At 42.2% G+C, this 27460-nt stretch overlaps 1 protein-coding gene across 1 annotated transcript; it reads right to left on the bottom strand.

The window, feature by feature from the left end:
- Positions 1-4: 4 nt before the first annotated feature.
- On the bottom strand, positions 5-27040 carry ZMPSTE24 (zinc metallopeptidase STE24). The gene is made up of 10 exons (XM_075721912.1): positions 26924-27040; positions 25046-25192; positions 18487-18573; positions 17685-17801; positions 12495-12647; positions 8345-8486; positions 5774-5934; positions 3547-3651; positions 750-893; positions 5-433 (listed from the first exon to the last, which is right to left on the bottom strand). The coding sequence occupies exons 1-10, from the start codon at positions 27038-27040 to the stop codon at positions 209-211; spliced, it is 1398 nt and encodes a 465-aa protein (XP_075578027.1). The 3' UTR covers positions 5-208.
- Positions 27041-27460: the final 420 nt, after the last annotated feature.

Raw genomic sequence — 27460 nt, 5'->3', positions numbered from 1 at the left:
TACTTTTTCTAAATTAAGTTCCACAGTTTTGTTTTTGTTAAAAAAAAAGTAATTTATAATTTAATACCTGTTCAGGAGTCTCAGATCTGTGGTGCTGTTAACATTGCACTTAATTGGCATTTATCCATTTTTAAAAAGAAATTAAAAAGCAGCTCTGAACTTTGCTTCTGAGATGGAAGCACTGTCTCTGAACCAACAATGATTCCTGTCACTCTTGCTTTGCATCTTTCAAGGCCTGAAGTCTTTCTAAAAGGGGTGGATGGGAGTAATGCCACATTGAAAAGATCCAGTCAGAAACAGGGAATCCTAAATTATCTTTGTTTAGCTTGATCAAAGCAGAATATAGGTCTTTAGCCTTCCCAAGTTCCTTGGCAAATGCATCTGCTTGAAACTCAAATCGTCGGCTTAATACAGTCAAACAAAATGAGAGAACCTGTGGAGAGAAATATATTAAAAATTTATTTTAAAATTCAGCTATCTGCAAGTTCCTTACAGTATCAGTAAAAACTACTGTATCTTCCTTCCCACATCCCACACATCACTGTGACTGTAGAATGACCTCACTAAGGTTTATCCAGGCCACACCTGAAACTGGAAGTCTTACCCAACATGGAGCACTAAGCCTACTTATTAAAATGAGATACCAGGTAGAGCCCCTAGAAACGTCAAACTTCCCCCCCCCCAGTCAAAAGAAAATCATTATTTAAATAGAATGATACTTCCTCATTTATGTCTTGAAAACAATTTACCTCATTGTAAGGTGAAAAAATGAACTGGAAAATAATCATCAAGCCTATCAGGGTAGGCTGGGTGTCATAGAAACCAAATGCAGCAAAGAGTTCTTTTCGACCAATTAACACAGCAAACAAGAAGAAGCAGAGGAAGGAGTTCATCTAGAGAAAGGAAACAATATTCTTGATTAAGATGATTTTTTCCATCTAAGTCTAAAACATGACCTATTCATATTACAGATTTGCATAGAAACACCACTGAAAAAAAAACCCCGAATAGATTACTTTACACAAAGAACAACAACAGCTGGCCTTTACCTGCTTTCTGTACATGCATGCAGTAAAGAAACACTATCTTCTGTCAGTGAGCTAAAAAAAAAGTTGTAAGTAGTGAAGGAAGATGAAAAGGCAAGAAGACAAGATAAGTGAGGAGGGAGTACATGGTAGAATCCATCTCCTTGGAATTAAGCATAGGTTCCAAAAAGCTTAAAACCAAACAAAATGTGCCTGTGCTGCGTCATATATCTATTCCTGGAATCAACCTACGCTTCCATCTAAGCCACGCCATCACTGTGTACAAGCACTTGTGCTTGCCTGGCTTTTCAGAGGCAAGAGGGAGGACCATGCCTTACCAAGTTTTCTAGAGAAGGTGATAAGTACCTTTTCAATCCATTCAAGTGGCTGCTTGGTGTTTTTAGAGTAATGTGGAAGGTGCCAGAATATTGTTTGTTCTTGAAACACCCGGGACAGAAAAAAGAGGGATGGCTGTGACAGAAAGCAATCAATAGAAAAAGTAGAAGACATTGCAGAAGAATTTGTGAAAATTTCTGGAAGTGAAGATAAAGTCTACCTATTACAGCAAAATAATAATATCTAGAAAGTGGATCCAAAGACAAGTTACATGAGTTAGCAGAGTGGCAAAAGCATCATAATAGTTGCTAGTTAGGAGGTATCAACACTGATGTCAGAAGTTGGAAGGTACCTGCCTTAAAGCAGAAAGCGAGAAGGACGTAACTGAAGTGTTCAGTTGCACAGATAAGAAAAAGCCAGTGTGGAAACAGAAAGACAGATATTTTCTTACACAGGAGCTTGACAGTGACGTTTACAGCCTGAAAAGGTTGTGAATAGCCTTAGAAAAAGAACCAGAACAGCATTCCTGGAATAGTGCACACATCTCAAGAAAGACATGATGGAGTTACAGAAGGTGCATAGGAGGGCAGCTAAGAGAAACAAACAAACAAACAAAAAGGCTAGGAACCTGGAGAAAAGAAGGGTGAGTGGTACTGTTACCTCAAACATATATTTTTCTTGGATGAAATGGAAATAGTGAAGGAGTCATTAGTAGTTAAGAAAGGATCACAATTAGGAGTGGAAACTAACACATGAGAATTTTAGAGTAATCAAAGTAGTAAATGTGTAGGCCAAATAAGAGGGTACTAGCAATGCATGCCTCACAAGTACCTCCTCAAAAGAATACAAATCTGTAGAACTTCAAGGACTGACAATGGGAATATCCTGATACAAAGAAGGTTGTAAAGATAAGGGAAGGGCACAAATGTGAGGTCAGCAGTGATAAAAGGGAACATCTTGCCCAAGAAGATGCTGAGAAATTGGGTGATTGCCGAAGCATGGTAACTGGGGGAAAGATCATTCCGGCAGGGGGAGATTTCAACCACCGACTCAATTGAGGGATGAAAGGACTACCCTCCCGACTCCTTTTGAGCATGTGCAGTGAATTAAAATCACACTGTAGCTTTAAAATTAAGTGGAAAAGACCAATGGAAGAAGAGGATGTTCAGTCAGTTCAATGATTATGTATTAGATAGGCGTGGTGTGTTACCTGTCATGTATAAATGTCAAAATGAACTTCAAGAGGCGTGCTTGATTTGTGGAAATATTCCACCTTGCACCTGAGGCTGAATAAAGTAATGCCTGCTTCTTAATACAGAAAGTGTTAAGGAGTTTTATTCCCGAGTTCGGTGACAGTACCTGGAACAAGACAGATCTACACCAAAGCATTATAGTAGACTGTTGATAGTAATTTAACAGAAAGTACATAGCTGTGCCTTGCAAATAAAAGAATTTGAAGTAGGAGGTTTGGGGGAGGAATTCCCTTGTATTGTGCAATGCCCAGAGGCACATGCATGAGTAAACAGACCGTCGGGCTCCTTTTCTTCAAAGGTGAGGTTGGGCAATCTCTAGAGATTGCTTCAATATTCACCGCCATTTGGGTATGCACCAAGAATGGCACAATAAAGTTATTTAACAATAATCAACGCACAAGGTATGAGAATACAATATAAATACGTAAGAATGCCTTCCTGTGTTGGATTTCATAATCCTCAATCACATCCCTTCTCAGCCCTCCAAGGAACAAAACTGATAGAAACTCTCAGACACATAGCTTTCTCAGAGATAATGACAAACACCTAAAAAAATGCAGGCTGGGAGACAAGATACAGCCAATCCTATCCCTAGCACAGGGATGGAAACAGACCTTCAGAGAAGGCCCTGAGATGCAAACAGGGAAGAAGTGTTCCAGAGCAAGAAAAATGTGTCCCAACTTCAGAAGGCTGCTGAGATGAATTAAAATGGCAGCAGACATGCTTTCTACCAACCAGATGGAGCAAGGAGGGGACTGAAAGGCTAGTGCATGTTCACTGTAGATACAGCAAAGAAAAAAACCAAACCAACTTTCTGTCGCAGAGCATAAGTATATTGTGTGAATGTATACTTACAAATCTGGAAGCAGGCATTTCGAAACAGCAATAATTACAGAATGCTCGAGGAAAACCACCAGTTTATCATAACTTACCTGGCTGATGATAATATTTTTGACAGTGTGACCTAGTTTCCAGTGACCTAATTCATGACCAAGTACAGCCAAAACTTCTTCATTTTTACATCCTTGTTTCTTACTCTGAGGGAACAACAAAGCAGACATAGTATCAGTTATGACTGAACACAACTGAATAAATTTATTACTTACTAGTTTGGGTTTTTTCCTAGGTGTCCTGGTTTTGGCTGGGATACAGTTAATTTTCTTCCTAGTAGCAGGCATAGTGCTGTGTTTTGGATTTAGTAGGAGAAGAACGTTGATAACACGCTGGAGAAGAACGTTGATAACACGCGATGTTTTTAGTTGTTGCTAAGTACTGCTTATGCTAGTCAAGGACTTTTCAGCTTCCCATGCTCTGCCAGGGCCACAAGAAACTGGGAGGGGGCACAGCCAGAATAGTTGATCCAAACTGACCAAAGGGCTATTCCATACCATGTGACGTCATGCTCAGTATAGAAACTGGGGGGGGGGGGGGGGGTTGGCCGGGGAGCAGCGATCGCTGCTCGGGAGCTGTCTGGGTATCGGTCGGCGAGTGGTGAGCAATTGCATTGTGCATCACTTGCTTTGTATATTGTTATTATTATTATCGTTACTATTTTACTTTATTTCAATTATTAAACTGTTCTTATGTCAGCCCAGGAGTGTTTCTCACTCTTACTCCTCCAATTCTCTCCCCCATCCCATCAGGGTAGTGTGGGAGTGAGCGAGCGGCTGCGTGGTGCTGAGCTGTTGGCTGGGGCTAAACCATGACACTAGGTCACTGAAGTGTCCCTAGATCAGGCCGCTCCCTTCTACCAGCAGATACACACATCTAATTTCTCACTGAGCCTTTTTCAAGAAGATACTTACAAAAAAAAAAAAAAAAACAAAAAAAACCAAACCAAACACCCAAACCAAACTTTTACGTTCAACAAGATTTCTACTATGACATAGTGTTCTCTTATTTCTATGTATGCAGATATGCTTATGCAAACCTGGAAGAACGCTGGAAGATCTGCCTTCTAAACTCTCTCCTACCATCCCTTGATCTCATCCTGTTTCTTTACTCAAGAAAAGGCATTACAATGGAAGCAGACATTCAGAGACACACACTTTCAACAGAGAATTGAGAGCAAAGTCCTCTCCCTACTTCCTTCAACAGTCAACATGTAGCCTCCCTCCCAAGGCACTACTATTACTTTAAAAACAAATTACAACCTCTCCGTCCTCTGCAACAAATGCTATGACATGCCTTAAACCTATGGTTAGGAAAGACAGGCATCTGTACCTTCAAAGGTACATAGCAAGTCAGAAGCAAGCATGTGGGCTTGTGTACCGAGAACACAGCTGAAGAACCTGCTGAAATGGAATAAATTATTCTCATTATGACTAGAGAAGGCTCTCTGAATTTTTCAGTGTAGGTGAGCTCAAAATCCCCTCCTCTCATCACCCACTTCTGCAGCATGCCATACCAAACCACGGATATAGAGAATTCCAGCAACAACACAGTTACAAGAAACAGAAGTGGAACTGAACAACAATCTAGACATTGGCCTAACCCTAGGCTGCATGAGGGCTTCTCAGGCCTTCTCAGAATTACTCCTTCAGGCTCTTCAGAAAGTATTCCATCAGTTTTAACCATCCCTACACTCTCCTGAAGACACAAAAGCTGTTACAGCAGACTTTTGATGTGCAGCTGCACATCAATGGAAAGGACAATGAAAAGCCATCATCCTGTTTTTGACCAGGGTGGGGGAGGATGCACATGTGGAATCTGTATGTGTGTGCACACATGCACGCCTCTTGCACCAAAATTCTTGTGTAGTAAAAGGCACACAAATGACACACCGATAGTCAAAGTCAAAAGCATTTCCTTCAAAGGGAAGCTTCAGTGTGGCAGTCCCAAAAGAAGGAATATGAGCTAAAACCCTGAATGGGTCCCTTATTCAAACAATTACAAGGTAGGCCGATTTTTTACATGCAGAGAACCAATGTTTTGCTAAAGCCCCTGTGGATTTCTACAGTCTCTTTGGTACCATCTGCACCACTCACACTGCCCCAGAAATACCAATTAGCAGCTAAGGGATACTTTGGTGTTGAAATCATTAGGTTTTGGGTTTTAGCATCTCATTCAGGACCTTTAAAATACATTCAGAAAATACAAGGGAATATCTCACCCAGAAGTTAATGTAAATAACATGATGAAAAACAAAGATGAACTCACTTTGGTTTTAGACTTTGTCTCTTCATTCTCACCGTCTTCTCCTTCTGCTGGCTCTTTGTTCAATGCAGAATAATCTTCCAGAAGGGTGTCAAAGAGTACTATCCGCTTATTCTTGAAGAATCCATAGAAATAAGCATTGCTATGAGAAGAACGCTTAGAACCTGATGGGGAAAATTTACATTAAAGACTGAATAATCCCATGCACTGAAGACTATGCAATATCACACAGAACAGATTCTTCCAAAGGAATTCTCAAAGTCCCCATATGAATTGTAGACAAACTCAAGCAAATGAGTTTGCAGGCTGAAGCATATTTTAAAATTATCTAAATAATGATGATCTCATTTACTGACAACAATAGAGAAATAATTTTTTTCATCTGTAACATGTAATCACTAAAATCACTAAAAACATAAGAGCAGTCATGTGAAGATCTAATACCCAGAAGAAAAGCAGTTTCTATTGCAATTTCAGGTTCAGAGTGGAAAGAGCATTCTACATAGAACATGTGCTGCCCTCCTGGCAAAGGACCTGTGATGAATAAGTTTAGAATTCTTTCAATGTGCCAGCAAAGATGATTCAAAACACATAAGGATGAAGATCTCAGAAACAGATAAGGGGAAGATGAAGAGATTAACTACAGATATCAGGCAGTCCCACAAAATTATTTTGTTTGAAATAGGCAATTTTTTACAGCTACTTTTATCTACATCAGGGGAATCATGGACTGTTTCTACTACCAATATACTTGGGGCCAATAATCTTATCTCTTTCCATGAAACACGGACTGTTTCAGTTGATTAAAAAGCTGTCTAGATCAAAGTAGATGTTAAACTTTGCCTGTTTTTGCCTGTGGACAGGAACTGTTGCAACATCAGGACTGAAAGAGGCCTCTATGAGAGAAGAGGTGGATTGCTCTGGGTTTTACAGCAGAAGATAAGATACTTCAAGTTGAAGGCATTTGCCTTCAACTCTCACTATAAATGTATGAGCTGCATCAACTCCTTAGGGCACAAAATATCCATTGTTCCATTGTAAGCCAACCCATGGTATGGTCATGGTAACCTTCAGCACCAAACCAAGACAGATCAACAGATGAAGAAGCTGGTCAAAGTATGAAGCCTCAGCATCCAGTCCCTTCTCAGTGAAGAAATCTGAACAGCCACAGGGTAGCAATGTTCCCTTTCATCTGTGTATCACAAAAAACTTCATCCTCCTCCACTAAGTAGAGAAGGAAGCTTTTTAATCTGGGTGTTACAGAACGAACCCTGAAATTAAAGGACTTGGTGGCACATGTTACTAAGAAGTCAGTTCTGGAGCGGGAAGAGCCAAGACAGAATGCAGAAAAACACTGGCAAAAAGATGTTCACACATCCAGTCCCCCATGTCAGAAGGGAATGGTGCTGGCTCAACACTCTTAAGGATGCCAGGAAAGAAAATGGGGGTCTGGCAGCCTCCCTCCACTGCAGATCACTGCCACTACATGCAGACATGCTGAAGAAGCCAGTGCTGTAGCACACTATGTAAGTGCCAGAGTACCAACAGTTGGCTCATAGGACTTTCACCATGGTTAAAAGCTAGGATACAGCCAGCAATGCATATGGGAAAAACTTGCCTATTTGGCAAGCCTCTGTACTGACCCTCAAGCTTGCAAAGCTTCAACTTCGCTAGGAAAGAGAGGAGTTTCTTGCGCCCCAATATATCTATAGTAGTAGTTCCTGGCTGCACTGAGGCAGAGCACTGGCTGGATTTGACCAGCCCAAAGTTTTGAAAGCAACAGCTTCCAGGCTAGATAAAGCCTCCATCACCCTCTCTTACAGCAAAATTCTACCATTTCAGCTCTTTATGCCATCTCATATTGCTTTCACCAAGGCAATAAGAACACCTCTAATCTTCACAGGTGGGACACAAAACCAAAACAAAATTTGGGAAAGTCCCTGAAATCAAGTCCGGAAGGGAGCAAAATGAGTAACATTGGAAATGTCAAACAGTTCCATGAACACGGAAACAGAGAGGAAGTGGCATGGCAGCTAGCATGCTCCATGTTATATTCCATGACCTAAGAAAAGAGGACAAGAAATTCATTACTAGAAAGTGAAAAAAATTACAGTCTCAAGTAGAAGGTATGAATCCATCCAGCCATACCATAAGAAACCATCCATGTGAGCACTCTAAGAAGGAACAGGTGTTTTTAACTTTCATAACTTTTTCAACTGTTTCACCAAGGACTTTGAGACAATGCTAAACTGAGAGTAGAAAAGGTAAAAAAACCTTTTCCCTCTGGTTTGAAGTTCTAAAATTGGAATCTTGATTGCTGCTTCCAATTCTGACTGTGCTGTGTATTTCCATTCCACAGAGCCAAGACAATGCTTCCAACGAGATGCTGAGCTAAGGTTGTACATTCAGCTTTACCTTCTGACCCCAAGGCAAAAAAAGGAAAATGATACAGACATTAACAAGTATTACAATAGTTGAGCAATATAAGCACCTGCCCTACTACAGCATCCACAATCAAAGCTAAAAAATTGAGAAATTCAGAATTACAAAGTCTTTTTATTAAAAAAAACTCACCTTCAACAACATACACCTTAGTCAATGGGAAGTCAATGCTCTTTGCCATTGTTTCAATTTGTTGCTTGAGCTCTCCCTCAGGAAGTGGAATGAATTTATCAAACAAAGGTGCAATATAGTCTGCATAGATTGTAACAAGCACCTGCAAACACATACAGATTTTAAAAACAAGGCACACAAATGTATGTTTAGTACTGAAGGTGGAGCATGAATAAGTACAAAAAGAATGCACAATTTCAGAAAAAACACTTGATAAAGCAGAGTCTTGTATGAAGTGTGACCTATAGCAAGGCTCTCTATGGGTCATCCCATCTAGGAAGACAACTACTTAGTCTGTTCACAGTCAGCAATTCAACAGCAAGATGGGGGTGGGGGCAGGTTAATCTACAATCTACAGTCCTCAGCACAATTAATGTAAACAGTGCTTTTGCTCTGATGGTTCATCAAACCACAGAACGCAAAGCCTCTGTGACAGCTGGGAGCAGTGGTCTATCAGTGACAGGCTGTCACCTTCACCCACTTCACCGTTACTGGAAAGCTCTGAAGTGTCTCGTAACGAGCAGTGGAGCCGACTGAACCAGGAGATAGTCCCGCTTCTTCAAATTCCTGCTAACTTGCAAAGCCACAGTCTAAAACAGGCAAGAAATTTCATGTCCCCTATTTTCTTCCCCTTCTCCCAGTTGTACGCAGGGCTAAGGAACTGCCTGATGCCTCTGGTCCCCAACGATTAACAGCCATGTCCCAAAAATCACTACAATGCACCTGCATCTCTTCAAACTGGCAGCAGATGCAGCCCAGATGAGAAAGCCAGGACTGGAATCACACTGTGATGGGAAGGAAAGCTGAACTCCCTTCCCTTACATGCTGGACCTTCACGAAGTTATTTTTATTTATTTATTTTAAAGAAAAGGACTGGAGAAAAGTTTAAATTCTGGTTAGTGAAAAAAGAACAGGACATGAGAGGCAAATGGACATCAACATTAACTTTGAAGTTATCTTGACAGGTTTTTTTCCACTGAAAACAAGGACCCTGACTTTTGAAAGTATCTGCACTGTTGAAAAAGTCCAATGAAATCTAAAACTAGAGAAACTGACTGTTCCAAAGTCACAGCAAGTGAAGGCATCAATATGAAACACCACTAGAAAATAAAAGTTATTTTCACTACTGTAACTGTTAAGACAAGGTTTTAAACCTCTGCAGATATTTTGCAGCAAGTGTAGGAGGTATTTTATAGAGCAGACATGAGCTCTCTTTCATTCCAGACAAGTGTCTCAGACCATGTAGTATGTGTGGACTAATTTTAAGTTTTTATCTCTGATCTTTGTGTAATCCCTTGATATCAGTAGGCATAACAGACTAGTAGAAGGATACAACTCTAACTATGATTACAGAGTTATGGCATGTGATTACAACTGGAATTTTTCCCTAAACCAAACTCTGAAGGGTAAATCTAACACCTCTTAAAGTTATTTTGCATGTCAAAGACTGTTCAAACCCACACATTAAGGTCACAAACCACGATCAACACCCTGTAAAGCTGCAGTGACATTGCAAGACACCTGAAAAGCACCAATTGTCCGGGCATGCACTTAATCCTCAGGAAAAAAAAAAGACGGGGGTGGGGGTGGGGGGTGCGTGAAAGAGTGAGCCACTCAGTCTTGTTACATAATCTTTCAGCACAGAATTCTGTAGCTCTGACAGGACACATTTTATTTTCTAACTTTTGTTGTGCAAAAGATAGGCCAACCCCTGTTTTATCAGTTTCCAAAGTATCTGTAAAATCTCAGGGAAAAAAAAAAAATCTACATGGACAGCTCAATTGGAAGGGGCAGGCAAAGCAAAAGTAAAATACTAGTTTGTGATAGGAAGGTGACAGAGAAAGAAATGTGCTATCAGCTGAGTTTGTTTTGGTTTTCACCTTGAAATTTAGCGTTAGGTACTACTCACCTACATCTCTTCTTTCTACTAAACTTGCTTGATAAAGACTATAAAATGGACATTCAGAAAGTTTCTCATGTAAGATCACACAACATTTTTTACAATATGTATTTGAAAGAAAAGATGGCAGGAATAAAAGCAGTCAATGACTGGTATAAAGGAAGCTAAGGAAAAAAAAATTCACTTTTGGGGTACAAATTTAAGAAAATCCTTTATCTTCTTTCAATCATGAAACTACCAGTTCTTTTAGAATTTCAGCTTAATCCTTATATGAAAAAGCAAGTCTTTAAAGCCTTTAAGACTAAAGACGTAAAATATGCATTGGATATCACATGAGGAACTACTATCTCCCCAGTTTTGCAAACAATAAGGCTACACTAGAATAATTTGTAAGGTGTGGACTGTTTCACTCAGGTTGACAGAGCAGTAGTTCAAATGCTGAATTATGATTTAAGAGTATACTGCTGATCAAAGCTTGAATGAAAAAGAACAATTCTTTAAGAAGTACTCATCGGAGTCTGCACAAATTTTTCTGTAACAGTCATTTCAATACACGTGAACTGATGTTTTTGAGACCTAACACTGTCACTTTTCAGAATACATTCAGAGACAAAAACAGGGAAGATGTCAGAGCTTAAGGACACCTGGACTACAGAAAGCAGGAGCTAGCACAACAAAACAACAGGAAACACTGTATAATTAAGCCAACAAACAAAAAAAAAGCTTGAAAGAACTCAAAGCAGTAATTGTAAACTAGACTTACCACCTAAGTGGGGCACTTCTATACTACTGTCATCGAGTTCCTCAGAAACACATCGCTGGTAACTGCACTGTGTCAGAATTAGGGGCCATACAGAAATGCACTAATCCATATGGGTTTTACTTCAGTTATATGTTAGGCATCAATGAAGCAAAAATACAAGTAAGCAACAAATACAATTCAAATAATGAGATCTGTATCCCATAAAAATAGGATTATGAAAAGACCTTGCAGTCATGATTTAAACCGAGCCACAATTCTTTCCATGTTGCCATGTCTGAGAAAGTCAGTGCAGCTAGTGGATATATAAGTGTGAAATCAGACTTTCCTGTGTTAATTGCAATGGCTTCCCATGTAGCATTATGACCACATTTTTGTACAAATGTGGCCAGACAATGCCTGTGCTTTAGAAAGGAAGTTGACAAATTGAAAGTCCAAGGAGGCTATAAAAGTGATCTGAATCTAGAAGCAGTGGGGAGAAGGGGGGGGGGGGGGGGGGGGGGGAAGACAACACTTAAGTCGTGAAAGAGAAGCTTAAGAAAGAAAACAATCACGATTTCCTACGCAGGTATTCCTGAGTATTTTCTTGATGCTGCACTCCAGTTCGACCAGAAAGTCTGAACTTGACATGAGAATTAGGGATTGATTGTCCCAAATTTATTGTTAGGCTAACATGGCAGGTTTTATTACATTACTGTAATGTAATAATTATTTTACTTCTTAAGGTGCTCTTTTAATCTAAAAATGAATACATATATACAGCAGTACTTCTGTAATTTCTTCCTTGGGAGAGCAATGGTTAGTATATTGAGCAAAAAGACAGTAGAGCACTATGTTGAAATAAAACAAAACACAACCCAGACCTCAGAGCTTACAGTAACAATAGAAAACATCAAATGCTGATAATGTATACAAAAAGATCCTTTTAATATAAGCCCTAAAAACGTCAGTTACTAATTCAGTGTATAAAAGCAGAACCAGAAATGGAAAATCGCTACTCGTCTCAATACAAAGCAATGCAATTGAGAATTGGTGTTTGAAAACCTGTAAGAAAAGCCCAGTGGAAACATTACTGACCAAAGCACTTTCTGCCTTGTGCTAGCAGTTGTCCTTGTGCCCTTTCTCTGTTTAAAAGAAAGGAAAACCTATCACCACATAGTGCTGTATTTCCAGTATTTATTGTAAAGCTTTTTGAATGTTTATTTTTCAATTGATGAAGACACTCTAGTATTAAATAGATAACATATCACATTAATGTGAACAATTAATATGAGCTATTATTCCTGAACAAGTACGCTGAGAGCAAAGACACATTGTTAAAGTTTGTAGACACTAAAATTCCCAGGAGATTTAGATTTTTCTCCATTTCCTTTCCGTTATGTTTTTAAACCTCAGCACACTGAGCCATGCAAGTAAGCTAGCATTTGGAAGAAATCCAAACATATACTCACCAAGGAAACAACTAATGTGAAGAGCCAGGCATAGATGAAGAAGTAGTCTCCCCCTATTTTAATAATGTAAAGCAGAAGGGATGTCACTGGCAATAGAATACACTGAGTCACGATAAACTTCTTGATAGCATCCTTAAAAAAAAATCCCAGTGTCTGTAAAGAAAGGATATCGGTGATATTTTTGATGTAAATATTGATGTGCCACAGTGGTTAGTAAAGCTGATCCTTTCAGTGGATGCACAGAAACAAAACAAGACAAATCACAAAACAGCAATACCAACATGGTAAGGAAATCAGAGTCAGTTAAGAAAAGGCAGAAGAATCTTTTCACCTCCTCTCCTGGTAGCTGTGGCTCTCTACACCCACACAGACTCCAAGCCCATGCAGATGCACACTTCCTTAGTAAGATCTGACCCAAACCCTTATTTTGTGTTGCACATATATCCTTCATTAAAGGAGGAAAGAAAAATTTAAGCTTATCTGTCCCTTAATTCCTTTACCAATCTATATCCTAGACATGGGATTTTTAGAAAACAGAAAACTCAAAGAAACATAGCTACTGTAAAATATTTTGTCTTTGAACAGTTGCCTCCATTCATCTTAACTTTCAGTTACCACTAAGCTGATTGTCTTAACTGGAAATATACAGAAGTCCAATTAAAGATTTTTAGATATATATTGGTCATTTTACTCGAAGCTTCCACCAACATGCAGTTACTACTCATGTAGCCATCTCAGGTTTTAAAATTAGCATAACTTTAATAGAAGCAATAGAACTTTCAAAGACCTCTACCTGAATGAATCTGATCTAGTGACTCTGCAACATGATTAGACACCCAACTAGCTCTTTCAGGAATTGTTACTTTAGTACTTACAGCTATCTGCAAGGCACAGAAGTGAGGGGGTTATTATGTAAAGATCCTTCCCAACAAGGTTGTATTAAAAAGCCCATACTATGTTAAAGATATGGAACTCGTCTGGAAAGAACAAAAACACTGGTGAAACAGATTTAAATAAAAACTAAGGATTTGGGGCAAGAATTTGGATAGACGCCTCAGACTTCCATAACTATCAGAAACACAAATCAGACAAACCCACAATTTTAGACTATTCTTTATGTAGACATATTCACTCTGGTCACATAATGAGCACTCTGGTGATAGATTCTTGCTAAGCAACCATTAGTATGTATCAGCATTAACACAACTATACAGAAATGTGCCCACACAAACGGAGCACTCCAGAAGATACTGTTCCTTGCTTGCCTTTAATATTCCCATATAGTGTGGGCTACCTTTTCCAGCAAACCAGTTCTGTAATTAGAAAAGCAAGACTTGTGGCTCTCATTCACACTAAGCAGTGCTCCTTTGCTGAAAATGGTATGGAGAAGCATGAAAGAAACACTGTGGGTCATCCTGGACAAAGGAAAAACTGTTTCCATTTGATCAAGACTCTTAAACTGGTACAAGCCAGGAGAGAAAAAATACACAACAGTGTGTTCCTCCTTTATTACTTCCTCAGTTCAGCCAAAAAAAGGTGTGTTATATAGCTTTTTCATTTTTTAGCTGAGTAAACAGCTGAAGAAACAGTCTCAATATAACCCGGAAGTCGTCTTAACAGAAGTGTGCTGCCAGTACTGTTTCCACTGAGCTTTCTGAAACACCTTAACTACAATCCATTTAGCTCAAGTTTTCATTTTAGTTCTTTCTTTACTTCCAGCTCCACAATCTAGGAGGAGCAGAGCTATAAAATTGCATGATGTCTTTCATCTTTGTCCTGCCTCTTTCCTGCTTTCTAAGGCAGATGTGACTTCAACAGAAATCCTCATTTTCAGCAAGCCATTCCCATAGAAGAAAGAGTCTATCTGAAGATCCTTTGAGAATCATTGCTAGAAATTCCAAAGTCTGGGCTGGTACCAGGTATGAATTTGGCTCATTCACTAAAGGACCTAGCCCATCAGTCTGAAATGAAAAATGGAGATTTGACTGTGTCTGTAAGACATTTGGTACCTCAAATTGGATTGGAGCTGGACTCAGCCTTCAGTTCTTGGCATGAGGACCACTGAGGTGAAAAAAACCTTGTAAAAGACATCATGCAGGTAGCTCAGTCAAGCACTTAACAACACCCACAGTTATCAGTGCCAAGTCTTCCTTTTCCCACTTGATTAGGCACAGTGCTTGCATTGACAACAGTGAAGCACCCAGAGATCAGAGCTCCGAGGAGAAAATGTTTGGAGGATATACCCAGAATCTTCCTCACCCTCCCTAAAGCATACAAGAAACCACATGGATTCTGCAAGCTCTCAAGACAGTTTTAAAGAAGCCCGAGTTGCAAAGTTAAGTATTATGACCCTCTGCTGCTTCTGCACAGAGGTAGGGCCTGGTCAAGGCCTGACCAAGTCAAGCTCTCCACCCATCAGCTAGTCTGCCAGTTTGCTCTAATTCTAGTGCTTTACAAGTCCCAATACTGACAGGGTTTGGACTTTTGTGTCCTGGACATAAAGGGCTTGCAGGTCTGGCACTAATGTAGGAAAGACAATCAAGGTGCAGGCCTGATGTGACTACTCGGGATTGACGTGAGAGAGAACAGTGAAAGATGGCTTTTGATGTGTATTTAAGGATTCTGAATGTCAAAAGGATGTCTAGGCTAGACCAGGTCATAAGCACATTGCAAGAATTAGGACTTTGCCAGCCCTTACAATTTTTGAGCACTACAGAACAGAAGTGATAGCCAGAGAACAAACAAAATACATCCAACAGGTATCTCCCCAAAGAAAAGATTGCTTGACTCATGGTCTGGAAACATGGGAGCATTCCTTCCTCCCTTGACAGAAGCAGCATGTTTGTCTGCCAGTATGCTCACTGTAAAGTCTGCAGAAGGGAAGGGGATGTCCAGGACTATGGCTCAGAATCACCTAGGATACGAATGGCTGTGTGTGCCACCATTCTGACAACGAATATTTACTTGCTGGTGAGAGAAAAAAGTGATTGTTAGAAGTTACAGCTGGTTTTAGAAGCACAAGGGTTTTTTTTATAAGACTAGAGAGCTAAATGGAGTATAAAAAGAGTTCCGAGTTGGTCACAAGCTCAAGGCTTATGACTAACTAGAACAATCTTCAGATCTGGTTCCCAAAGACTGGAGCAGGAGCTGCCATTGGCACAGTATCCAAACATTGGGGGCAGGAACTGAACAAGCCTTGCAGTTTCCGGGAATACATACAGATGTCAAGGCAAAACCGTGCAGTGAGAATTTTAATAATTGGGCTTCCCTGGAAAGAAAATACTATGCCACTAAATAATCGACATGAACCGAAATAATACAGGATGTGTCAGGATCTACACACTTCTGTTTTAAAGATCATAGAATCGTTTAGGTTGGAAAAGACCTTTAAGATCATCCAGTGCAACCATTAACCTAACATTACCAAGTCCACCACTAAACCAATTAAGGATAGAGTAGCAACCCCACACCTCCTGGCTTGGTGGCTGGATCATTTATAATGCAAGTAAAAACTAGGAATCATTAAGACTGGAAAGGACCTCTAAGATCATCAGTCCAATCATCAACCCAACACCACCGTGCCCACTAAACCATGTCCCAAAGTGCCACATCTACCTGTTTTTTGAACGTTTCCAGGGATGGTGACTCCACCACCTCTCTGGGCAGCCTGTTCCAATGCTTGACTACCCTTTCCATGAAGAAATTTTTCCTAATATCCAATCTAAATCTCCCCTGGTGCAGCTTGAGCCCATTTCCTCTTGTCCTATTGTTATCTACTTGGGAGAAGAGACCAACACCCACCTCACTAAAACCTCCTTTCAGGTAGTTGTAGAGAGCAATAAGGTCTCCCCTCAGCCTCCTCTTCTCCAGACTAAACAACCCCAGTTCCCTCAGCTGCTCCCCATCAGCCCTGTGCTCCAGACCCTTCACCAGCTTCCTTGCCCTTCTCTGGACACGCTCCAGCACCTCAATGTCTTTCTTGTAGTGAGGGGCCCAAGACTGGACACAGTGTTCCAGGTGCGGCCTCCCCAGTGCTGAGTACAGGGGGACAATCACCTCCCTGCTCCTGCTGGCCACACTATTCCTGATACAAGCCAGGATGCTGTTGGCCACCTGGGCACACTGCTGGCTCATGTTCAGCCGCCTGTCGACCAGCACCCCCAGGTCCTTTTCAGCCAGGCAGCTTCCCAGCCACTCTTCCCCAAGCCTGTAGTGCTGCATGGGGTGATTGAGAGCGGGGGTGCAAACTGGATCATTGCACCTAGAGCTTTTTTCCTCACTTATTTTCTTGTTTTATAAAAACGAATAAGAAACATCAATTTATCAATTCACCAGGCATATAATGAATTTAGAAACAAACTGATTCCACTTCTTCAGGTCTAGTTCAGTCTTCCTGCCTCCACAGAAATTGGAAGATGAAACTGGCAAATACCAGAGCATCTCTGCCCTTATTAAAATGAGCCAAACAGCTTTATCCCACATCCAAATTTCATTCTACTGTAGGAAAAAAACTTCCTAGTAGACTTGGAACAGAAATTACTGTAGACAACACTAGCTGGGTCCAAAAGCAGAAAAAAAGTCTTATGCTGTAGCATGGAATGGCTAATGATGTCTCCCAGATTGAGGTTCCTCTCCCAAAGGAAAGTCTGATCCCACGAGAAACTGATAGTGAAACAGATTAAACTAAGTTGGTGAGAGAAATGAAGAAAGCCAGGGTTGATACCAAGTACTTAACAGAAGTACAAATGAAGAGCTTAATTCTCTAATTTAGTAAAGGCTGATACAAGAAATCAATAAGCAAAACAAAATGAGGGGGAAAGTAATTTTTTGGTTTTGTTTCATCTGTCCAGTGTCCATGAATCAGAACTGCCCCTGTCAAGCAGTGATTCAGACTTTTCAGGAAGAGCATATGAAGGGCAAAGAACAGTCCACCCAAAAATGAACGTTCTTTGTTCCACCGCTAGATACTCACTTTCTTTGCTCAAAGGCATGGGCTTATACAGAGACATTCTGGTGTGGAATGGGTACTTCTGCAACAGTCACAAACTGTCACTGCTCTTATTTTTATGCCGTGCGAGTAGAAATGTTCCTAGAACTAATGATCTTTGGCACAGATACAGGCATACCAGTCCATCTAACCAACCAAACCTACTGAAGATGTTAGGTCAGTATAAGTCCTATCTAGAATACCTGCTGATTGAAGCCATGTTTCTCTTCTATGACGAATGTGTTATATAAACTCCATGGGAGACCGGTCACTGCACCGAAGAGTGTTGCAAGCAGCAGAAATACCAATGAGTGAACAATCTAAAAAAAAAAAAAAAAAACACAACCAACAAAAACCCCCTGATATTTACTGACCTATACTAACATTAATATTCTGGGTATTAAAAATGGATTTTATGTCAGTGGTTTAACTGAAACTAATTAGAAGATGAAGCTAGAGAAATTCACAGAAATAACACATTTGTAATAATTAGATTACTGATCACTGGAATAGCTTACTATGTTAAAAAAAGAAAAAAATATACTGATGAAACAGATTTAAATAAAACCTAAAGATTTGGGATAAGAATTTGGATAGATGCCTCATCCACAGCACAAAGACAACATAAGCAGTAGCCTCAAATTTCTTACCTTTTTACTGTGCAGGAAGATCACATCTACGATTAGTAAAAAGACAACACCCAAACAAAAAGTCCCCAAAACCCAATCCACCACCTCGTTTGACTCAACTAGCTTTGAGACGTGTGTGTTTTTAACATACAAGGCTATTTTAATTAGTAAGCTAATTTAAGAGTCACATACTGTTATCAGTTCTCAGACTCACCCAATCATTGTGTTCACCAGAAAATATGTTATTTTTACTATATCATACCTGTAGCTAAATCCCACTTTAAGTAAATGCAAGCTTAAAAACAAAAATTATTATAACAGCATAGTTCAAACAGTATAAACCAAACTTTTTCACTAAAATTTAAAGACTGCTTACCTCATATTCTGGTCCAAACCCAGCACGATCAGAGATCTGGCCAGACAGATTCCAGAGAAAAGGAATTCCTCCACATAGGAGAATCATCTTGAAAACAAAAACACATACCACAGAGGCGATATGAAACAGACTGTCATCTTATTCTACTAAAATTCCAGCATGATAAGGACATTTTAAGGGTGAATGAGAAAAGTTTTATAACTAGGCTTTTTGTCCCCTTCTGATCTTAGCAGTACACCAAGAAAGCCTGAAGTATTTGGCAATGGTTCATTTTTACTTTACAGAAGTAGAGATCAGGTCAAGCTTTTTTTTTTTTTTTTCCTGGGAAATACTAGCATATTTCCAAGCCTACTTACTGTAGACTTTGCTGCTATATTGGCTCAGACATAAGGTATAGTTTTCAGAAGACATTAAAACTCATTTGCCCTATGGTTGTATAACATACTATCTCTAGGAGGGGCATGCAAGATTCAGCAACTTGACTGCATTGGGACAGTCTTGCCTGCATTCCCTACCGAAAGGCATTTAGAATAAGGCTGTAATTTCACTTTCAGTATTAGTGCTGCTTCAACCATTTTAAGAAAACTTCCTGCTCTCCTCCTTGTGCTTGCCTCGCAATGCCTCCTGCCATACAGGTCGCAAAGGAACAGGGAGCGGACTACTCGGGACACACCATCATCAGAGAAATGCTTGAGACAGAGCTATTGAAGCAAGTGCTAACTGTAGTTCAAGGCAGGGGCTGGTAGTGTTTGTTAAACAGTTTGACTTCCAAATGTTTCATGCTTACTTTCTTAGCAAGTGATGTATCACTATATATATATAATAATCAGTTTTCAATTAGGCAGCCTTCCAGTATGGACAGGACCAAGTTTTTATTTACTTACTTATTTTTAAAAGGCTTACTCTTATAAGCTAACTATTAGGGTGCATTTTGAGTCTCAGCAGGAGATGGCAAGGACCAAAGCAAGCTTGTTTCTGCTTTGCAGGCTACCTGTAAGTTTCAGAACTGGAAAACCCAGAAGTACTAATCCCTGAACAAAACCAGCTGTTAGCATGAAGTTGAGACTACTTCTTAGTTAAAAAGAAACGCACATAATTAATGTCTGAAATCAATCAAAGCATACTAGTAATTCTAACACAGCATCTCCCCTCCAATTAACTTCCTAGGTTAATGAATTGTACTTCTACCTACTAAAAGCAAAATGTTGCAAAACTGTCATCCAATTTCATCAGCTTTGGCCACAACAGCTTCTTTCAAGTTCAGGCAGTTCCCAAAGCCAATAAAGGATGCAGTTTACACTTTAAGCAAGTGGCAAACCCAGACAGTAGAGGCTACCTCACTTTAGCTCTGCTGGAATCTGATAATCCCAAAACAGATTCTGAGAAACAGAAAGACACAGAAAGGAGCAATAACTTATCATCACATACATGTAGAGAAGCTGCACATACCCTACACATCAGGGGTATAAGCTTGATTGTAGAGTAGAATCACAGAGTCATTTAGATTGGAGAAGACCTTTAAGATCAAGTACCACCGTTAACTACATCCACCACTAAACCATGTCCCTACACGCCACGTCTACGTGTCTTTTAAATACCTCCAGGGATGGGGACTCAACCACTTCCCTGGGCAGCCTGTTCCAGTGCTTGACAACCCTTTTGTTGAAGAAATTTTTCCTAATATCCAGTCTAAACCTCCCCTGGTGCAACTTGAGGCCATTTCCTCTTGTCCCATCACTTGTTACTTGGGAAGAGAGACCTACCTTGCTACAACCTCCTTTCAGGTAGTTGTTGCGAGCAATAAGGTCTCCCCTCAGCCTCCTTTTCTCCAGACCCTTCACCAGCTTCATTGTTCGTGTCTGGACACACTCCAGCACCTCAATGTCTTTCTTGTAGTGAGAGGCCCAAAACTGAACACAGCATTCCAAGTGTGGTCTCACCAGTGCAAAGAGTACAAAGGGATGATCACTTCCCTAGTCCTGCTGGCCACACTATTCCTGATACAAGCCAGGATGGTGTTGGCCTTCTTGGGCACACTGCCGGCTCATGTTCAGCCAGCTGTCGACCAACACCCCCACATCCTTTCTCACCAGACAGCTTTCCAGCCACTCTTCCTCAAGCCTGTAGGGGTTAGGCACTTAGCTTTGTTGAATCTCATACAGTTAGCCTCGGGAATGAGGACTGTATGAAGAAGCTGTCTGAAAGCTAACAAGCAATAATGGCCTTAGTTACAACCATACCATTGCTGCAGCCTCCAGACCAGAGGTATTTTCCCTATTAGGAAATACACTGCAGCCATGACAGTGTAAGGGTATGCAGGAAAAGGTTTGTACATTATGTCTTTTTTTCATTAAGTTGATCACAGTAAATGGAACAAGCAGGCAGGTTTTTTTGGAAACACAAGCTCTTCTTCAAGTCTGAAGCGAAGCCAGTAGACTTCAGTACAACTGAGAACAAGTTCCCAAAATCTAACAGATGCGTGTCAAGTCTAGATGTGTTAGCAGCAGCAGACAGAAGATTAGAGTGAGCTGGATACTCATTGCCTCTGCTAAGTCCATGGTACACAGCTGGAAGTTCTCAATGTTCCTACCATTCGGACTACTCCAAAGGTAGTGACTAATTTATCACTCAAAGTGCTCCAGCTGCTAACTAATTCAGCTCTGAACTTTATTCCAAGCTTGTATTATCTTTTCAGTGTATAGTTGACATTATTGACCAGAAGCAGCTTCATATGCCTCCAAGACTGTCTATTTTTTTTAGACCAGTTAGTGCAGTTGGGAAAGTGCTATTATCTAGAATTTTTTTCTGATCTTTAGAACATAGCAAAAAAGGTACCATAAGGATGTTTTCCAACTCTCAATTCTCCAAGAAAACCTCTTGTCCTGGGATGACAGTGGATTGGGGGCGGGGGTGGGGGGGAGCAGAATTTCCATTCAAGTGTAATTTTTCCTTTGCAGGAATAAAATAATCAGAGAAATCTGAGGGTGTGCTTTCCTAGGGAGAAGGGAAGATAAGAAGCGTGTTAACAAGGAACACGATTTTAAAGGACAGGAATTCTAAGCACAAGGGCAGTAGAGAGGACTAGCTGTGGAGGTCTTCTGAAGCTGACAGCTCGCTATGATATACTTCCCTTACATTGTTCCAAATGGGACCTGAGTGTACAACCACAAACACAAATTTTGCGACTTTAACATAAAATTCATTAAGGAAACTCTACAAAAGGCAGCCTTTCAAAAGTCCATGGCAATGCTGCAAAGAAGGAAGTGCCCAGCCAATGCCCAGTGCCAAGAGAAGTAATGTAAAATGATCTACAGAACTCGATGAAGAAAGCCTGCTGCAGGGGTGACTGGGTATCAGGGATACTATATGGCTGTAGATTATTTAGCTCTAGCTAAGCAAAACTTATATTAATGAAGCCATAATGAAGAAATGAGATGTAGAAGCCACTGGACTTGCAAGCATTACCTTGCTTCCACAAAGTTCTGCAACCTCTGTAGCAAATCTGCAAATGCAGGCAAAGCTTGGACATCTAATAGCTTCCAGGCCCATTAGCAACACTCTTGGAACAGCTCACTCCCGATCCCAAACTCAAGAAGTTCTGGGATACAGAATCCCCAAGACCACAAGCCATCAAGCCCAAGGAGGAACGCTAACTCCTTGTTTAGAAGATGAAAATGACTGATGATGCTAGTAGAATATGGGCATACTCAGCTGCCTGCTCCGAGACCTGCTTACTCAGGCCAGTGCTCAATTAATTAGCTGGGAGCTAACTCACATATGCCATGTTTATTTCCTTGGCTTTTGTTCATCAGTGTCACAACACCACAAAAAGCAGAGCACTGCAATCAATTTGATAACAGCAGCAGCAGTCTGAGAAACAATGGTTTTCCAGCTGTTTATCACCATCACAGGTGAAACAGCAGAACAACATATAAGCTAAGATGCTTGACGTAGTAACTGGTTTTGACTGCTGCTTAGGAAGCACCAGCATAGTCTGGGTTTTGTGCCTCAGTTGTGAAAGACGGCTGGATGCACTAATGTCTTTGACAGATCCATCAGCTGCCAAAATCACTGTAGACCTGTTATTATAGTAACAGGGATAGAACAGAAAGAAAAGGTCATGAGGGAAAAGCACAGCCTTTGCTTTCTTACACAGGCACAATCACAGAATCACAGAATTCTTTGGGTTGGAAGGGACCTTTAAAGATCATCTGGTCCAATCCCCCTCCCATGGGCAGAGGTTTCTTTCACTACATCAGGTTGCTCAAAGGCCCGTCCAACCTGACCTTGAACACTTCCAATGATGGGGTATCCAGAACTTCTCTGGGCAACCCTATCCCATGTCTCACCAACCTCATCATAAAAAAAATTTCTTCCTTATGTCCAATCTAAACCTACCCTCCTGCAGTTTGAAACCACTGCCCCTCGTCCTGTCACTACAGGCATTGGTAAAAGTCTCTCTCCATCTTTTTTATAAGACCCCTTTATATATTGGAAGGCCACAAGAAGGTCTCCCCAGAGCCTCTTCTCCTCCAGGCTGAACAACCTCAACTCTCTCAGTCTTTCTTCATAGGAAAGGAGTTGCAGTCCTCTGACCATTTTTGTGGTCCTCCTCTGTACCCACTCCAACAGGTCCATGTCTTTCTTGCACTGGAGACACCAGAGCTGGACACAGGGCTCCAGGTGGGGTCTCATGAAAGCAGAGTACAGTGGCAGAATCACCTCCCTCTACCTGCTGGCCACGCTTCTTGTGATGCAGCACAGGACATGGTTGGTGGCTTTCTGGGCTGCGAGCACACATTGCTGGCTTGTATCCAATTTTTTGTCCACCAGTACCCACCCCCAAGTCCTTCTCTGCAGTGCTGCTCTCAATCCATTCATCACCCAGTCTGTACTGATACTGGGGATGGCCCTGACCAAGGTGCAGGATCTTGCAGTTGGCCTTGTTGAACTTCATGAGGTTTGCATGGGCCCGGTCCTCAAGCCTGTCGAGGTCGCCCTGGATGGCATCCCTTCCCTCTTGCATCTTAACTGCACTGCTGAGCTTGGCGTCATCTGCAAACTTGCTGAGGGTGCACTCAGTCCCATTGTCTATGTTGTTGAGGAAGGTATTAAATAGTATTCATCCAAGTATGGATCTTTGAGGGACACCACTGATTTCCACTTGGACATTGAGCCATTAACTGTAACTCTTTGGATGCAGCCATCCAGCCAGTTCTTTACCCATCTAACAGTCCATCTGTCAAACCCGTATCTCTCCAAGCTAATGGTCAGGATGTTGGGGGGGCCATAACAATAGTAGGCCTGGGTGAAAATAAGCACAGACTGTTGATACAGCTCTTTGTTTAGCAGGGCACTAAATTCAGTGGCAATCACATACATTTTCCTTAAAAACAACAAGGGAAGCTGTTTCGGTTAAAGCTCTTGAAATCAAGATAAAGCTTCAGAACCTTTTCACTTGTTGCATTTGCTAGTTAGTACCATCTCACCCTGTCTACTAATCCACTGTTGGAGGATAGCTCCATTTTTCAAATTAAATACTGCTTCTAAAGTCAGTCAAAAACATAGAAGCTTTTCAAATTCCCACAAAAATTGTCTTGAGTTCTACTCGGCATACCAAAATGCCCAACAAGATGAATATGACAGCTATACTAACACATGTATAACAACATTTTTACAAGTTCATACAAGATGAAACAATGTACAGGTTAGGCTGCGCAAAAGAGATCAGGAAATGCAAAAGTTTAGAGGGGTCGCAGTTCTTAAGTACTGGTTTCGCATCGCAGTTATACAGTTACACGACTTACACTATTTTACAATACTATTTTCATTGTCTTTTATAATTGACCTTTTTGCTTCATTAAGTTCATCATGTAGTAGGTCATACCCTAATTATACTTTGCAATGCCAGGCATTTCAGGATTCCTTTTTGGTCCAGTTGTGCTACTGATGAGCAGTGCATTTCAGCAGTAAGTCAGAAAAGGTTTCTCTTAAGACTGTTTGTATGTTACACATGTAAATACTTTGTTCTAACTCAATAGCTCTGTTTTTTCATATATGCAAACATTACTTGCCCAGTGTAATTGTTCTTACACTTAAGAAGTATACATTGGTACTCTTCCTGTTCTCACAGGCTTTTCTTTCTACCTTCTACTTAAATTTTATCTAAAAATGAAAGTAGTTGCACCCCTCCAAACACAGAAAAAGGTCTGTATTTGTAACAATGTATGTTTTGTCACTTAAATATTTGGCAGTGGAAACCATAATATGTCAGCTGTGCCACTAAAACATAATAATATGATATACATTGTAATTGTGTAGTATGACTCAGCACTGCATAGAGAAATTCCTCGCTGTCTGAATAATTCCTTCTTTTTATATGGCAAATACAGCCACAAACAAGAAACACAGAATCCTAGGCCTTCCAAATTTCAGTGGTTAATGTAAGACGCCAGAATGCCAACAGTGCAGCTGCACAGAATCACTAGGAATCAAAGTATTTCACAGTTTAAGTACATGAAAAGTATCATATGAATGCTAGAGCAGCTCAGGTACTTACAGTGCCCTCAACCTCTGAATACAGGCCTGACCAGAAGCTGAAAGTACTTTTGTCCAGCTGATACAGACGAGATTTTTCAAATGTTTCTGAATCCATGATCTGTCCTAATTCCCGTGGTACATGTGTTGTTGTTCTATACACCCGTCTCTGAAAAATTGAAAAAGAAGCTTCAAGTCTATATCGAATATTTTTAAGGCGATAAATAAGATTTAGAAGTAAGACATAACATGATCCCAGGGGGCGCCACAGAAAGTTTAAAAAAAAAACCAAAAAACCCACTAAATACTACAATATTCCTAAATTCCTGTTTTCTATCAAGTTCCAAATATAAAACTGAAGCATAATTATGTTATAACCAGAAACTGAGTTGCCTACTTATTAATTTATTTCCAGTATAGTTACTATATAAAGATCACATAAACTCATTTTTCCACAGGATATGACTTACTGCACCACAGGAACGACTAAGCAGACTTTGAAACTAAACACCAGATTCTCCCATGCAAACCAAGCAACTTCATGAGAAAACATATCTAGGATGTGGCTGCTTAAATGAGGTGCTATTTCATTTTCGGAAGAGAACTCACCACTTTAAAGACTAAAAGTCCTTCTTCCATCCACTGCCTTATCTTGTTTCAGTATATTTATCTCTTCTCAAAGGAAAAGCTCCTACCCCTTGTCACTTCAAAATACGTTCTTCCTCTGACTGGGCTGGAGTCTCACAGACGGCTTAGCTGATCTAATGGCTCACAGGAGTATGCAGCATTGCTTCCTGCCTTCCTGGCAGTGTTATCCCCCAGCTGTGCTGGGCCTGGCTGGGATGGAGTTAATTTTTTCAGAGCAGTCTGCATGGCAGTATGCTTTACATTTGTGGTCAAAGCAGTGTTGATAACACACCAGCGCTCCGGCTACTGCTAAACAGTGTCAAGGCTTTCTCTCTCTCTTTCCCCAGCGAGCAGGCTGGGGGTGGAGAAGAGGCTGGAAGGCAACACAGCCAGGACAGCTGACCTGAGCTGACCAAAGGGATATTCCAGGCTGTACAATGTTCTACTCGGACATAAATCTGAAGTAGAGGAAGAAAAAAGGCGGGGGTGAGAGGGTTTGCTTTCCAAGGTGGCTATTACTTGGAGACTGGCCAGGCATCGGCCTGCTTGTGGGAGGTGGTGAGCGACTGCCTTTGCAGCACTTGTGGGGTCTTTTCCCCCTCTCTCCTTCACTTATTAAACTGTCTTTACTTCGACTCATGAGTTTTCTCATTTTTGCTCTTCCTGCTCTCTCATCTGTCCTGGGGGAGGAGGATCGAGCTGCTGGGTGGGTGCTGGGCTGCTGGTCCACCCCACCGCACCCACACTTTTCAGATCCTTCTATGAACTCCCCTAACTCACTGATGTGACGGTGAATGTCCCCACCACCCCGCTAAAACAAGCGGAGTACAGTGCCTTGGTTCATCTGAGGGAGTGCGGCCGGTCCACAGAGTATCAGCCGTGCTCCAGAGCAGGGGCAAGCGCGAGCAGACGCAGGCAGCGAGTAGGGCAGGACCCCGCTGGGCAGAGCTGCCAAGAGCTTTGCCGCCCGGCTCGGAGCCCCACACGGGCTGCACGGGCGGACGCGGCAAGCCCTCTCCCCTCTCAGGCCGCCCTCCCGGCCTGCCGCCGGCAAACCGCTTCCCCGACAGCTCGCGCAAGAGCAGGGCTGGCACCGCGCCCCAGCCCCGCTGCCTCGGCCGGGACAAGGCCGAGCCGTCCCCGGGCAGGCGACAGACCCAGCCCGGCCCCCGCGCCGCTCAGTCCCGGCCCCGCCGCCCCCCACGTGAGGCCGGGCCGGGCCCAGCACCGCCGCCGGCCCGACGGCGCCTGTCCCCGCCCGAGCCCCACCGACCTGCCGGTGCGCCAGGAAGGCCTCCCAGAGGTAGACGGCCCAGGAGAAGAGCAGCACGGAGCAGAAGATGCGCTTCTCGGCCGGCAGCTCTGCCCACAGGTCGCCGGGCAGCGCCATGGCCCCGCGCCCCTCCCGCGCTTCCTTCCGCCGCCCGCGCTGCGGCGCCGCCTGGCGCCTGGAGGAGCCGCGGGCGGGGCGGGGCCGGGCCGGCCCTGACGGGGGACGGGCGGGGGGCGGCCGCGCTGGCTGCGGGGGACGGGCGGGGGGGGCGGCAGCGGGGCCGTGGAGCGGCCGGGCCGCAGCGGGACGATGGCGGGGCGCCGTGTCAGCCGGCCCCTGCTGGCGTGGGGCTCCTCTGCCGCCCGGGCAGAGCGGGCGCACGGAGCCCCGCCGCGGAGAGGGCAGGAGAGGAGAGGAGAGGGCAGGGCAGGGCGGCCTCTCCGAGGGGCGCGGGGCGGGCTCCTCTCCCCGAGGAGCGGCTAGGGCGACCACCCCGGTTGACGTCCCCGTCGGAAGCCCGCAGGACTGGGCCAAGTC

The sequence above is a fragment of the Pelecanus crispus genome, chromosome 16 (assembly GCF_030463565.1).
Source record: "Pelecanus crispus isolate bPelCri1 chromosome 16, bPelCri1.pri, whole genome shotgun sequence".
Classification (NCBI taxonomy): domain Eukaryota; kingdom Metazoa; phylum Chordata; class Aves; order Pelecaniformes; family Pelecanidae; genus Pelecanus; species Pelecanus crispus.
The sequence above is the reverse complement of the archived record's forward strand: the minus strand, read 5'-3'. Positions and strand labels throughout refer to the sequence as shown.